Source organism: Pangasianodon hypophthalmus, chromosome 7, assembly GCF_027358585.1.
Source record: "Pangasianodon hypophthalmus isolate fPanHyp1 chromosome 7, fPanHyp1.pri, whole genome shotgun sequence".
Classification (NCBI taxonomy): Eukaryota; Metazoa; Chordata; class Actinopteri; order Siluriformes; family Pangasiidae; genus Pangasianodon; species Pangasianodon hypophthalmus.
This window is the reverse complement of record NC_069716.1, coordinates 18,471,442-18,484,912: the sequence shown is the minus strand read 5'-3', so window position 1 is coordinate 18,484,912 and position 13,471 is coordinate 18,471,442. Positions and strand designations below refer to the sequence as shown.

Genomic DNA, 13,471 nt, shown 5'->3' with positions numbered 1-13,471 from the left:
AAGCACGAATTGATCTCTGCTAAAAGCTCCTCATTATGTACAAATCCATTTGTCTTGGTGGAGTGGCCAGGTAGACGCTCCTGGAAAACCTCCAGACATTAAAGACAAAACCCATCTTCAGTAGAGGAAGAATTGATTGTTCGTTCACTGTAGACTTCCTAAACCATTAGAGATGACACTAGGCCCTTCTCAGAAAGAGGATCTGCTGTACTTTGTGGCTTCTGTAGTCGACACCAACATTATACAATGCCAAGTGGTGAGAACAAAGTGGGAGAGTTATTCACCCATACAAGAAAACCAATGCAAAGTCTTCTATGGGATAATGCAGGAATATTTAAAGAATTTAAAACATGGTCAGACAGCTGAGATGAATCAACTTTTGAAGTCATAATTATGCACTCTTTGATTTGCAGAAATATAGGAAAATATGTTAAACAGCAAATATAGCTTATTTATCAGTTGGAAATGTAACAGTTGTGTCATACAGTTCTGATGGTTTTTAAAAGTAGAGAGCTGGTTGAAATGGTCAATCGGCTAAAAAAACAGATACAGTGTTCCAGACTGCAGACTAAAATCACTCGGACTGACGTCCTTAGAGTTCTCCCATCACTAAGACTGAACACAAACTGCTCGGACTAAAAGTAACTTTATCAGAATGTGTGGAATTTTCTCATTTCTAATAATCTGCATGATGCATCTCTTGTTTATATCTACTTGAGCTCCAAATGCAAAGTCCAGTATATGATTTTTCATAAAATTTTATATTTTGCATATGGCTAAGCATTCTTACTCTACCTTTAAAGCACATAATCATTATGTTGCAATATACAGTTATAGTAAATGTCACCAGATCTAAAACTAGCATCTACTTTCACACTGAATGATTACACAGCTTTAAAATTAAGGTTATAGCTGTGCTGCAACTCCAGTTGCTCCTCAGACTTCTCTCTGTAGACTACTCATAGTGTCACTTTCATATCATTTTTAATTACTGATTGCAAATGTCCTGGGTGACAAAAGGATTTTCCATGTGTGCAACCTTATACTTGGTCAAAGGCAGCAGACTGGAGACTGAGAACATTTCTTTAAATATTTTTATGCATGTCATGCCTGCATTTATTTTCTGCATATTTTTGCCAAATATTTTCTAATGAGAGAAAATGGTATTATTTCAAGTAGGTAGTTGGACGGAAGGTAGGTAGTTGAGAGAATTGAGGATTTTAATCTCTGTCTGTAATGTTTATTTTATATAACAGTTTTTCCGCATTCCCCTGAAGGATGCCAATAATTTTGGATGCGACTGTAAATACAGTTTGAACAGGACTGACAACATAATATAGAGTGATGATACAGTATGCAAAGACCACTGTATGCAGTGTATATTTTTCATATGACATTCTTACTCCAACTTTAAAGCACTCAGTATATTGCAATATATGATTCATGTAAATGTCACTACATATAAAACTAGAACTTATTTCACAGTGAACGCTTGCACAGCTTTAAATTTTTAGGGAATAGCTCCCAAACCATGTGTTGCAACTTCAGTCGATGTACTGATGACTTGTATGACAGATACAGACCTAAGAGCATTCTGACGGCTGGGGCTGCAGTTATGCAAATCCACCATAATTAGTGTCACTTTAATAGACTGATGGGAAGAAGAACAGCATCATGAAGAATTTCCATCTGTCAACTGCACAGTGAATGACTGTAAGACTCACAAGATGGAGAGTTGTGAATGGATTTTCCTATATGTGTTAACGCTCGAGGGTTCTCAGTGGTTTACAGACTCTGGCCTGAAATCTGTTGGTAGATTGATGACTTATGAAAACCAAGGAAACTAGCCACCAGCTCCCATCATCCTAGACACACAGTTCTTTTGAGTTTTGAGTGATTTTGCTATGTTTTATTTCATTTCCCTAATAATGTAAGAATTTTCTATTCGTAATCATTCTTACAGGAGTAATGAAATGAAAAATCGCATTTTTAAGAATGAGATTTCTATATAAATATTTATTAAACTAACATCCTTCAGAAAGTAGCACACATCCAGTTCCCTGCCAGTGCCAGTCTGTATGTTCTAACTAATGTTCTTTAGACTTTTCTCAGCAGGCTACTCAGTGTCACCGTGTGTCACTCTTATGCTATTTTTTAAAATATTGATGGGATAATTCATATTATATATTTATAACATAACAAAAAGTGAAAACCTTAGGTCTGACTCTAGCCCTAAATGGTAAAATGCATACTGCTGACTGCCTTGGACATGGACTTGCAGTGATGTCATATCTTTTGAGCATTGAGATGCAGATGCATACAGTTTACTCTTCAGCTACACCACAAAATGTGCCATTTCTGTCTTGGAGGATATATAGTTGTGCTTTTGCAATGCAAATAAAAAATTACACACAATGAAGATAATGAATTTATTCTCTGTGGATGAAGCAAAACTACTGCTCTAGAATGTTAACATAATATCACAGATCATCGAAGGACGAATCCTTGAGATTCCTTCAGGTCTCATCTAAAGTGCATTTCTTCTTCCCTCTACCTTCTGTGACTGACTATTTTTCTTCATTTATTTACGTTGTGTTATGATCATTATGTTGGTAAATGTTTCTTCCCCTTTCATATGTATGTTTTAAAACAAATTTAAAAAAAATTAACATTATGAAAAACTCTGATCTCAAAATTATTGGCACCCCTACAGCTTCTTTGGAGAGGATAACAGCAATGAGTTTCTTCCTGTAATGTCTAACAAGGTTGGAGAGGGATTTTTAGACATTCCTCACTACAGAACATTTTAAGCTCTGCTATATTTTCAGGTTTGTTCATGTGGAACTCCTTCTCAAATTACTGCCACAGGGTCAAATCCGGAGACTGAAATGGCCATTCCTAAACATTGATTTTAGGTTCCTGCAAACAATTCTATGTTGATTTGGAAAAATGTTTGGTATATTTACCTTGTTGAAAGACCCAGATCCAGCTGCTGTTGAGTTTACTGGTTTTTGGATTAAAATATCCTGGCACTTATTTGAATTCATGATGACATAAAACACATGAGCCACCATCCACAAAACAGCCCCAAAGCATCAATGATCCACCAGCAGAGTTTACCGTGAGGGTATCAGGAACTTTCTCATGTATACATTCCCAGTTTTTTTTAAAAACCAAAATCCCAGTGGCCCCAATTTTGGTCTCTTATGATCAAAGCAAAAATATTCCAGTTGTAGTTCTACCGACATTTAATGAATATTTGTGCTATATTTATAGGTTTGCTTTCAGGAAAACCTGTTTTTGTGCAACAGTTCCAAAAAGCTTGTTGTTATGGATGTTGCATGTAGCTAACTTGGAAACTAAACTGTTCAGTTCTGACACTGTGAGCTTTGAGTTCTTCTTTCTCTTCCTTACCTTCATTCTCACTGTGTTTAAAAGATTACTGATATTATCCAGACTGTATCCAGACTTACATAATTTTTATACCCATTACCTGATTTGTGCATTTCTGTAAATGTATTTATTTTTTACCCATGGTGCTGGATGGCAAAAAAAAGATTTTACTTGTCCAACCTTATATTTGGTCAAAGGCAATAGAGACTTTTATTAATAGAGTGTTAATTTTTTTGCCACATTTTTTGAGAGAAATGGCATTCATAATTAAACATTTCACTTATAAATAGCTTAAAATCTGATAATGAGATTCATTTCACTAGTTTCAGACAGTTCTGCAAGTCTGCATGATGATCGGTTGCAATAACTAAAAGCTGTCTTACTGAATTCTGATCTCACAGATGGGACATCAAAACTAAATATGACTTGTAAATTGCATGTCATGATTTTTGTTTGCAACAATACAGACAAATACAAAGGAAGTTGAATAATTGCCTTATATACAAAAATACTTCAGTGTATCTATCTTTACACTTCTCACTTTTAAACATCTTCAATATAATATCTGTATTATTTACTAAAGAAGTTCTTATGAGAATTTATTATTTTTTTGTTAACTGAAAGGTAGGTAGTTTCTCCAATTGTTTGAGTGGAAAATTTGAATAACTGTGTATAATGTTTATTTTATCTAATTCCCTTTAAGGGTGCCAATAATTTTTGACTGTACATACAATTTGAACAGGAATGAAACCATAAGATAAAGTGACAAAGTGGCCTCATAATGAAGCCATGCCTCTGAGACATCCCACCATCTCAACCTAATGGAATAAATCTTGCTCTGTAAACAACAACATCATCAATAAAGACTTCAGGCAAATGACTTCATATAGAAGAGTGACTCTGAGACAATTACCTTGAGCAGAAAACAATTCTGGAGCATCACTTGAAATAACCTTATCTCCCAAAAGAATACAATCCCATTTATTAGACTTGTGGATAATGGATAATCAGCAACATCAGTTTTAATCCCTCTCTGAATGCACACACATTTCTTTGTTTGAGTTAGTAACATTATATTTCATTTTTCTTAAGCATTAATATTAGTCAGATATTTCTGAGGTATTGAACTAATGTGGTACTTATATGTACTTATATAGTCAGCTCATTGCTGAAGTATCAAAACTACTAATTTGTATGTGCAAGAGTATAAATTATGTGAGCAGTTTATGGGAGCAGTGTGTTATGGATGATTTACAAAGAATAATTGTGTGAATTCTGTCACGTACAAATGTATGGAAGGAAACAATACATGTATGAGACTTTTGCATGTTGGTTCTTAATATCACCAATTCAAATCTTTAATAGAATCCCAGAAGAGTCAAACTGAAAATATGCCTTGCAATACTTGCATAATTGTGCATCTAGTATAACACCAGTCAAAGACTGCGAGATGCATAAAAAAATCAAAATATGCACACAAAATAAAGTAGTGTATGTTTTGTTCATAAGGTATGTGTGAATGAAAACCTTTTCAAGTATAAATGCTGTTGGCAAGGTGCAATAGTCAAAAATGTTTTTATTTCTTACTAGTACAAATAACCAGGAAAATATGTAGCGCATGAGAAAAATAATGGTTTAAGACATGGCCTTAACACAAGTTTATTACATGGCTGTAAAACCCATTTGGAAAACTGTCTTTTGGTCCAGATTAGGTGTATAGGCCTTTTATTAGTCATTAGTCATTTTATTAGACACCCCCTAAGGCCCCTTTACTCCACCCACTTCAGAGTCTAAAATCTGCAAGTGCCCAGCACAGCCAGATAATTTCTCTGTGAGCCAAAATCATGGTGAGTTTTGAAAAACTAAAAGCCAAAAAACACAGTGAAACTAGAAAAAACACTGGCAACATTTTCAATGATGGAGTAATGCAGTGATACTGCTTGTGGATAGGTGTCTAAAGACAATTTGTATAAAACACTGAATTGTTTGAATGGTCATTTTTACACAGCAAATAAAGTAGGTACTTTAACCCTAACCTTTTTCTTTTATCATTTTGAGACACTGAGACATAATCGTAATAAATTTGTTCATTTTTAAAACCTAGTAAATAATATAATTTTGTCTTCAACTTGCGGAAACAGGTTTCTGCAAATGTAATACCTGCTGTTTGGTCATATTAATTTGTCATGCCCTTTCTGAAATGACTTCCACACTCAGGAAATAACATTGTGGGTCTTGAATTGATCTATTTACATTGTCCTGTATTTTGCACTTTTAGATAGAAATGTTCCAGATTGCATATTCATTAAGGCAAACATGGACAGCACATGCTATCTAGCTCATTTGAAAGATGCAGTCCTCTGTAGACCGTGATGATGTTTTCACATTTCTTGCAGGTGATTTTTAGAGCCAGTGAGGTACATGTGCAATGTCCCTCTTATAAGCAACCACAAAAAAACAGCAAGTCCGTCTGTCTTCTGATCCCACTCTGACAGTTATGCGGGCGTGCTGGGAGCAGCTCTCCGGCAAATCGTTTGGTGACACTGTTTGATGGAGCCGTGCAAAAATATGAACTTGGCAGATGTGCTGGCATATGCACAAGCTCACATTACTAATGAACACAAAGCCAGATCTGGCATACTAATGTGACAATAATATTGACAAACAGAGTTCCAACACTTGCAGTTAAGTTCCACCAGATTTGCTTTTAATCAGGAGAGTATTTAGGTTCAGTGATCTGCTTGGGCTACTTATTTAAAGGCATTAAGGTTTTAGAAGAAAACCTATATGTCTGAGAATGCTGGTGATTAAAACAATGTATTATGTTTATCAAAAAATGAAAAGGAAAAGATTTTGTTGCTGAAGACGTTATTTCACAGCAAAAAAAAAAAAAAAAAAACATGCCGAAGTGTTTCCACAAATCATCCAGCTGTCAGAAGCAAGCAGATTTGTCAAACATTAAACAATATGTGTGCCTGAACACAGGAAAAATACACAACACCGAAGAGAATACGTGCGAATGTACATGTCTTGTGTGCATGAGTGTGGGACTTTGTCAACTGTTCAGCTGTGCAGTTCATTTGCCTGTTGTTGTCGTAATAAAATTAAGTGTTAATGAAAACATTTGAAGGGAAGGCAGACTGAGAGGGATGTGAGTGTGAATGTGTGTGCGCCCTTGAAAGAGATTTGTGTGCCACTGCACTGGAGAAGTTGGAAATGGTCCAGCGAAAATTGAATTTGTGAGCAGAATGAGAGTGCAGGTGAGGAGAATGGACACGTTCCCATAATGCATCTCTTCTGCTTCCAGAGGGAGGAGTGTGTTTGCTGCATAAGAGCAAAGTGAATATTTGGGAGAGCCCATTTTATTAAGTGAGAGCTGAAATGTGCGTTGGTCATAAGCAACTAATGTAGTGTTGCTGTAAGATGGTGCACTTACTGTATTCTGTAGATCACTGTAGAACCTCTGTAGATAATGAAACTGAAGGCTCAGCAATAAATGCTTATATAGTAATGAAAGTAGAAATACTTTCTTCCTGCACTGAAGTTTGTTTCTACTTTACATGAGTATGAATGCTTCTCAGCTTCATTTTTTTTTAAAAAGAAAATGGTATTTCCCCAGACATTGCTGTTTTTCTACAGTCACTCAAATAACCACTCTTTACAACTGCGGTGAGCTCACAACACATCGAACCTTGAGATGGGTTTCAACAGGAATGGAACACCACTTCAGGTTGCACTCCTATCAGCCAAGAACAGGGATCTGGACAGTTAAAAATGTCAGTGGGAAAAATGTCACCTGGTCTTCTACTGTTATAGATATACAGTATGTGCTTATATGAACTCAACATGCAGTAATTTGAAGAAAAAGAAAAATATGAAAAGATTTTTTTTTCTTCCACAGATACACTATATGGCCAAAAGTATTTGGACCTTCCTATTACAATTACAATATCTCTTCACTGGAATTAAGAGGCCCAAACCTGTTCCTGCATGACAGTTCTCCTGTACACAAAGCAAGGTCTGTTACGACATAGTTTCCCAAGGTTGGAGTGGAAGAACTTGAGTGGCCTGCATGGAGCCCTGACCTCAACCCCACTGAACACCTTAGCGATGAAACAGTGACTATGAGCCAGGCCTTCTCGTGTGACATCACTGCCTGACCTCACTAAATTCTCTCATGGCTGAATGACCACAAATCCCCACAGCCACACTCCAAAATTTAATGGAAAGCCTTCCCATAAGATTGGAGGTTATTATAACAGCAAAGGGGGACTAAATTTGAAATTAAGCAAGCACATATGGATGCGATGGTCAGGTGTCCACAAACCTTCGACCATATAGTGTATATTGTTCATTCATTTAGTATTCATTTTATCCTTGTCATGCTTGCGGTAGATCTGGATCACTTGGCACAATGTGGGAATACACTCTGAATACAATGCCTGTTCCTTGTACAGTACCATGCGCATTCATATTCACACAGGCATCGACACCTAGGGGCAATTTTGACATAGCATAGGTGGAAGGAATCTTGGAATGTGGGAGAAACTGGAGGAAACCCACATGGACACAAGGAGAACACAGAAGGACAGAAGGAAACTACACACAGACAGTAACTCGAGCTCAGCTCTGCCACTGTGCCACCTACAAGCTTTTTGTAATTGTTTTTATTGTTAATAATTTTACTACTATAACAACAGTGGTGCTTGGCCAAAAGAAAATAGTATGACTTATGTAACGCCATACTGTATTGATAAACTTTGGTAAGAAAGCTTTTTGGCCTTATTTTTATTTCATACAACACGAGGAATGTTTTTCCCTTATTTATCACATCTACTTTTGGTATATAAGTAGATATAATGTCAAGCACTTCTACTTGAGTAATTTCCCACGGGCTACTTTAACCTTTATTTGAGTTATTTCCCATAAAGATATCTTTATTTTTACTCAAGTATGACGATTGGGTTCTTTATCAAACACAGGCAATAAATAATCCCAACAATAAACTATAAATCTGCAGTTTTCAGAATGGTCTTTGAGGACATTTTACGTACCCTAGAGCTTTAAGAGCTCTAAGAAAATAAACTCCTTGTAGATTAAAGACCTTGTTGAGTGATGATGATCTTGCCAAAAGCACAGAAAAATGTTTTGCATTCTCTGGGAAATCTTAGAGGTTTTCTTTTGTAGTATGAAAACTTATAACCCAAGTGTATTTTTGTCATTTCTGAGCCTTTAGTTTCTCCCTTGAATTAACCCTAAGGTTCAGCGACAGGGTAGATAAGGTGAGAGAATTCTTTGGGAGGATTTTCTAATCAGTAAAGGGGTAAATGGTATCTAAAATGAAATTTGATAGTGTTTATCAGTTTTTCTTAAACAGATCTCTCTCAATATGTTGTAATAACTGGGAACATTTTCAATTACGGTATTATGTTTACAAATACATAAAGCAAGGTCAGTGAAAAATAATAAGGATAATAATAAAACCCCTTGGCTGAATTCCATCAATTTTTGTAAAATATCACCAGGCACCCTGCTTGTATGCTGTGTTTTCTTCCTCTCCATTTACTGGGCTGTATTTTCAAACTCATGTTACCTGTGTACAAATGATATTCATAATTCTCAACTGAGTGAATGGCCATTCAACGGCTGCCAAATGGGAGTGAGCCATTGGAACAGCAATAAAGAAAGAAAACTGATTTGAGCTGGACTGAACAAAGAAGATAAACTGAGGCAGCCAATGTGAAATCAAAATGCTGCTGTCATTAGTCAACACAACAGCACAGCCAACTTTCTGCTGCAGTGTCATCAGTGCTAGCCTTATTTTCTCTGAACTGCATCATCTGACACCATGCCAGTATGCAGAAAGAGGGAGGGAATAGGAAGGGAGAGAAGATTTGCTATAAACTTTACATAGAGTACAATGGCTTGATGAGGTCTTAAGTCATTTATTATGAAAGAGCATTAGCTGAATTGGTGCACAATTGCTGTGAATAGTCTATTTTGTGATTATTGAGCACAGACTTCATTTATTCTGATTTGGTTTGGGCATGAGCTTGCTAAGTAACAGTACAGGAAATAACATATTTAAGCAAAAGATTTTTAATGCATGCTGAATCCATCTGTGGGATATGTTCAGAATTGCTACCCATTACAGTATAATACTCAAATGGACATTAAAAAATGCTTACATATTTAAATATAGGCATTTACACTTTTGATTAGAATAACTAGATTGACAGGTAACACTTTTTTTTTTTGCTTCCTTACAGTGTAAGACAACTATGATGTAAAATAAAGTATATTAAGTATGTTAATTACATATACTTACATGTGTGTGACTACATGTCTAAATTCCACAAGTTGTTGACTGAGAAGAAGAATTTATAGCATAGGTCAAGGAAAAGTAAAGTTTTAGGGTATTATTATTATTATTGTTATTATTATTATTATTATTATTATTATTGTACATGACTTTTTTTTTGCACTTGTTAACATAAATTTTATTTGTGCCTTGTATATGTATCTTGCTGTGCTCAGAATTGTACCACATTCTCTACATTGGAAAAATCAGGAGCACTACATAGAAATCTACTATAGGGGATAAAATTCATGTTTGAAATAAATGACTTCCTACACTGCATTATATATTTGCTCATTACTCTGGAACACTTGTCACATTTCCTCATATAAACATGCACAATGTTAGCTAACTCTTACCCAAACAATTATTTGATCTGCAACCTAAACAATAAAGTAATCAGTCTGACTATAAACCAAACATATCTGACTATAGAAATGACTTTTCTAATCAATTCATCAGGGATTTACATTTGTACATAGACTGAAGGGATTGCCATCTTAACTCGCTTTCTTCTTCTGAATGATCAGCCATGTCAGCTAGGGTATATAGTTTGTACACTACTTATTGCAGTGGTGCGATTTGAAGAGTGTACTGGGCATTCTCTATTGTAACAAAATGACAGGCCCTGTAGCTACAGGTAGTTTCATTCAAAGCTTATACTCACTTATACAAGTAACATCGGATGAAATTTTATGTGATCGTGGACAGTGAAATTGGCTATTTAAAATGAAGTTTAAATAAACAGTTGCATTGTGGGATTTCACACTGTATTTCCAAATGTTCATAACAAACACTATGTAAAGTAATCTTTATCATTCAAAACACCATTCCTGAAGTATTCCTAGGTTAAATGAGATTTAGTTTAAATGCATGGACCGCTTTGTCTTTTTAGAGTTTTTTCTTTTTTAATTAATTTTATTTAAAAAATCTGCATATACTACAGTATTTAGTATTACAGGTGGCACAGTGGGTAGCATTGCAGCCTCACAGCTCCAGGTCCTCACTTCGACCCTAAGCTAAGCTGTATCATTTTACATAAAATGCTTCATATTTCAACAATCAAACTATTGACCTGGCTTTGGCTCTTTACCTCAACAATGCAAGTGAGGACAGAATAACTGACAGAAATACATGTTATTTGTTTTTTTCCAGAAAAGTAGTCTGCTTTTATTTATGTTGTATTTCAGTATCTACAAAGAATGGGTATTATGGCTTACAACAGGTGACAAGGAATAAGCACTACATCTACCTTAATTTAATATGTTCTGTTTCTGAGTCCTACTGAAAATGGCTTTTTTGTGAAATCATTGTTACTTTACCACAAGTGCACAAGTTGTGCAATGCAGCTGTCACAAAGATGTAAACAAACGCATTATGTGGCTCAGCTGTTGGAGACAAAAACACAATCAAGAAATGTAGAAGGGAAATGCAGTTTAGTTGTGCAGTAAGTCATTTTTACCACATTAAACTGGCAGCTTATGCACACCCTTTCACATATCATAAGCCTCAGCGTTTGGAGTCTATTATACTTCAGCAGTCAGAAGCAGATGAAGACATTCCTGCCATTCTTTGAGAGAAAACATGACTTCCAGGTAATTGGGGGCTCGAAAAGTTTCAGGATGTCAAAAAAAGTTGGGCTTCCACAAGACCCTGATTGTCTCAGCTCAACCTTTATAAACCTCTTTGTAACCCTCACTGCCTGAAATAATGTCTAACAATGTCTGATGGCAAGAGCAGGAAGCTGATTCAATGAACAGCTGGCTGTAATCACAGAGAGACCGCAGTTCTGTCATAGGAGCAAAATGAAGAGAAGCCCATCTCTGTATTCTCATGTCGGATTCGGGCTCTTTGAGTTGAGAAGCAATTCCTGATAATGATAGACAGCTGTGGGCAGACAATAGGTTGCTAGGCGACAGCATGTCGAACAGGCAGGTATGTCAGACCATTGTGAATGAGCGGAGAGGGAATGAGATGTGGAGAGACACGGACACAGAGGCACAGGGAGCATTCAGACCCAGTCTATTCACCAGACTAGGAAAAACTTTAAAATAACCTCTGGATGTTGTGAAGCTACAAAAATATACCAAAAACAATTTTAGTGAAAGATACATGCAGTCTTATGCAGACTATCTTGGGCAATAGCGTGTCTTTATCTAGCTGTTGAAAGTTGGTAAACAACTCCCACACTTTGTGTACTGCGGACATGACACATGTAAATGCAAAAGCCTTCAAACAACTTGAATCTCAAGGCTTGAGTCTGCGATTCGGAGGCAGAAGTGACACTGAAAGTGCTGTGATACAGTGCACAAGCTCCAAGGCCTCCATTCATACCATATCTCAAAGCATATGTAAGGTGATACAATATTTATGATATTCATGCCTGCTCTTATAAGGCAAAGCCCGGACTCTTTTGGGAATAATGTGAAAAGATGGGAAAAAATCTCTGGGACTGTCCCAAGCCCTATAATGAAGAATACAGAAAAAAAGATACATGGGCAGAATGTATGCATTTAAGTGTACTTTTAAGAATTCTGGACATGGCTCCGCTTCTTCTATGTCCAAGAGTAAATTTTTTTATTTTTAGTAATTTTTTCCAGTTAAGGCCAAAATTCTACTGTGAGCAGCTTCATACATACTCTCCCTGAGGCTTTTTGCAACTAAACAGAAAGGAAGTCTTGAATAGTGATGTGGCACTAGATGCACTTCAAAATAATGTTATTTGTGGTTGCATTTATCATCCTCAACAGTATGCCAGGATAGTTACATGCAGGGGTGGAAGGATTGCTGAGAAATTATGCGTAAGAGCAAGTATAGATAATGTGTCAAAAGCTTACTCAATTAAAAGTGGAAGTATCAAGCCAAAAACAAGTTCTACTTTTAAATGTACTCATCTATTATAAAAGAAAATGTAAATTTTAAACTGATGAAATGAAGTAAAATGAACTTTTAATAATTATATAAAACTGTTATAAGCAACTATTATGTTTTGCCAGAAAACAACATTAAGTCTCTGTAGGTTTGCTGGTATTATACTTGACTACATAGCAACACTACATAGTTTGTTAATGAATTAATCAGAAATAAAATACTGTATCATATAAATAACCAATATTTACCATTACCTAGAATTTGACTTGCTGCTTAGGCAGTGTTGATGTTTGCTACAGCACTTGGTGCTTGTCGAACCTGGCATTAGAGAAGCAAACAGGCCAAATTATTTAAATATAGCCAGTTAATCTTAGCAAATTAGCAACACTTTCCCAACATACTTTTTCAAATTAGATGGAGTTTATGCCATCTAGGTAGGCAAAGGAGTCACCTCATTTTATACAAGTCTTTGCTTACGCCAGCATATTGAAACATTTTGCTGAGGCAGGGTCAGGCTTACTCATCCTCAAGTTCAATACAGGAGTGCATTTGATTGACGTATATCATTGGGTACATGAGAGACGAAGAGATCTTAGACATTTGTAATGAGTTCAAATTTTCTTTGAAATCTATTTAAGTAAGAGTACAGGTATTCTATTTCAATATCTATCAAGTAAAGTCTAAATCTCCCTAAATAATATTTAAGTATAGCGATGAAGTGCATTACTCAAATATTTTCCACCCATGGTTACAAGCCAACATGAAAGTTAGGTAGTGTGCGGGTTGTGTTTGCTATGCATTTAATTTAACTCAGAAGTAGGAAGTCTGAGCTCTGATGCAATTTTTGAG

The 13,471-nt window shown here is 35.9% G+C and overlaps 1 protein-coding gene across 1 annotated transcript in view; it reads left to right on the top strand.

Annotated features, from left to right (window-relative positions):
• Window positions 1-7,402, top strand: part of fnta (farnesyltransferase, CAAX box, alpha) — a 33,790-nt gene extending 26,388 nt beyond the window's left edge. Inside the window, exon 9 of the mRNA XM_053235560.1 lies at window positions 7,295-7,402. Coding sequence (XP_053091535.1) covers window positions 7,295-7,387 — 93 coding nt within the window. The 3' untranslated portion in view covers window positions 7,388-7,402. The remainder of the gene's footprint in view (window positions 1-7,294) is intronic.
• Window positions 7,403-13,471: the final 6,069 nt, after the last annotated feature.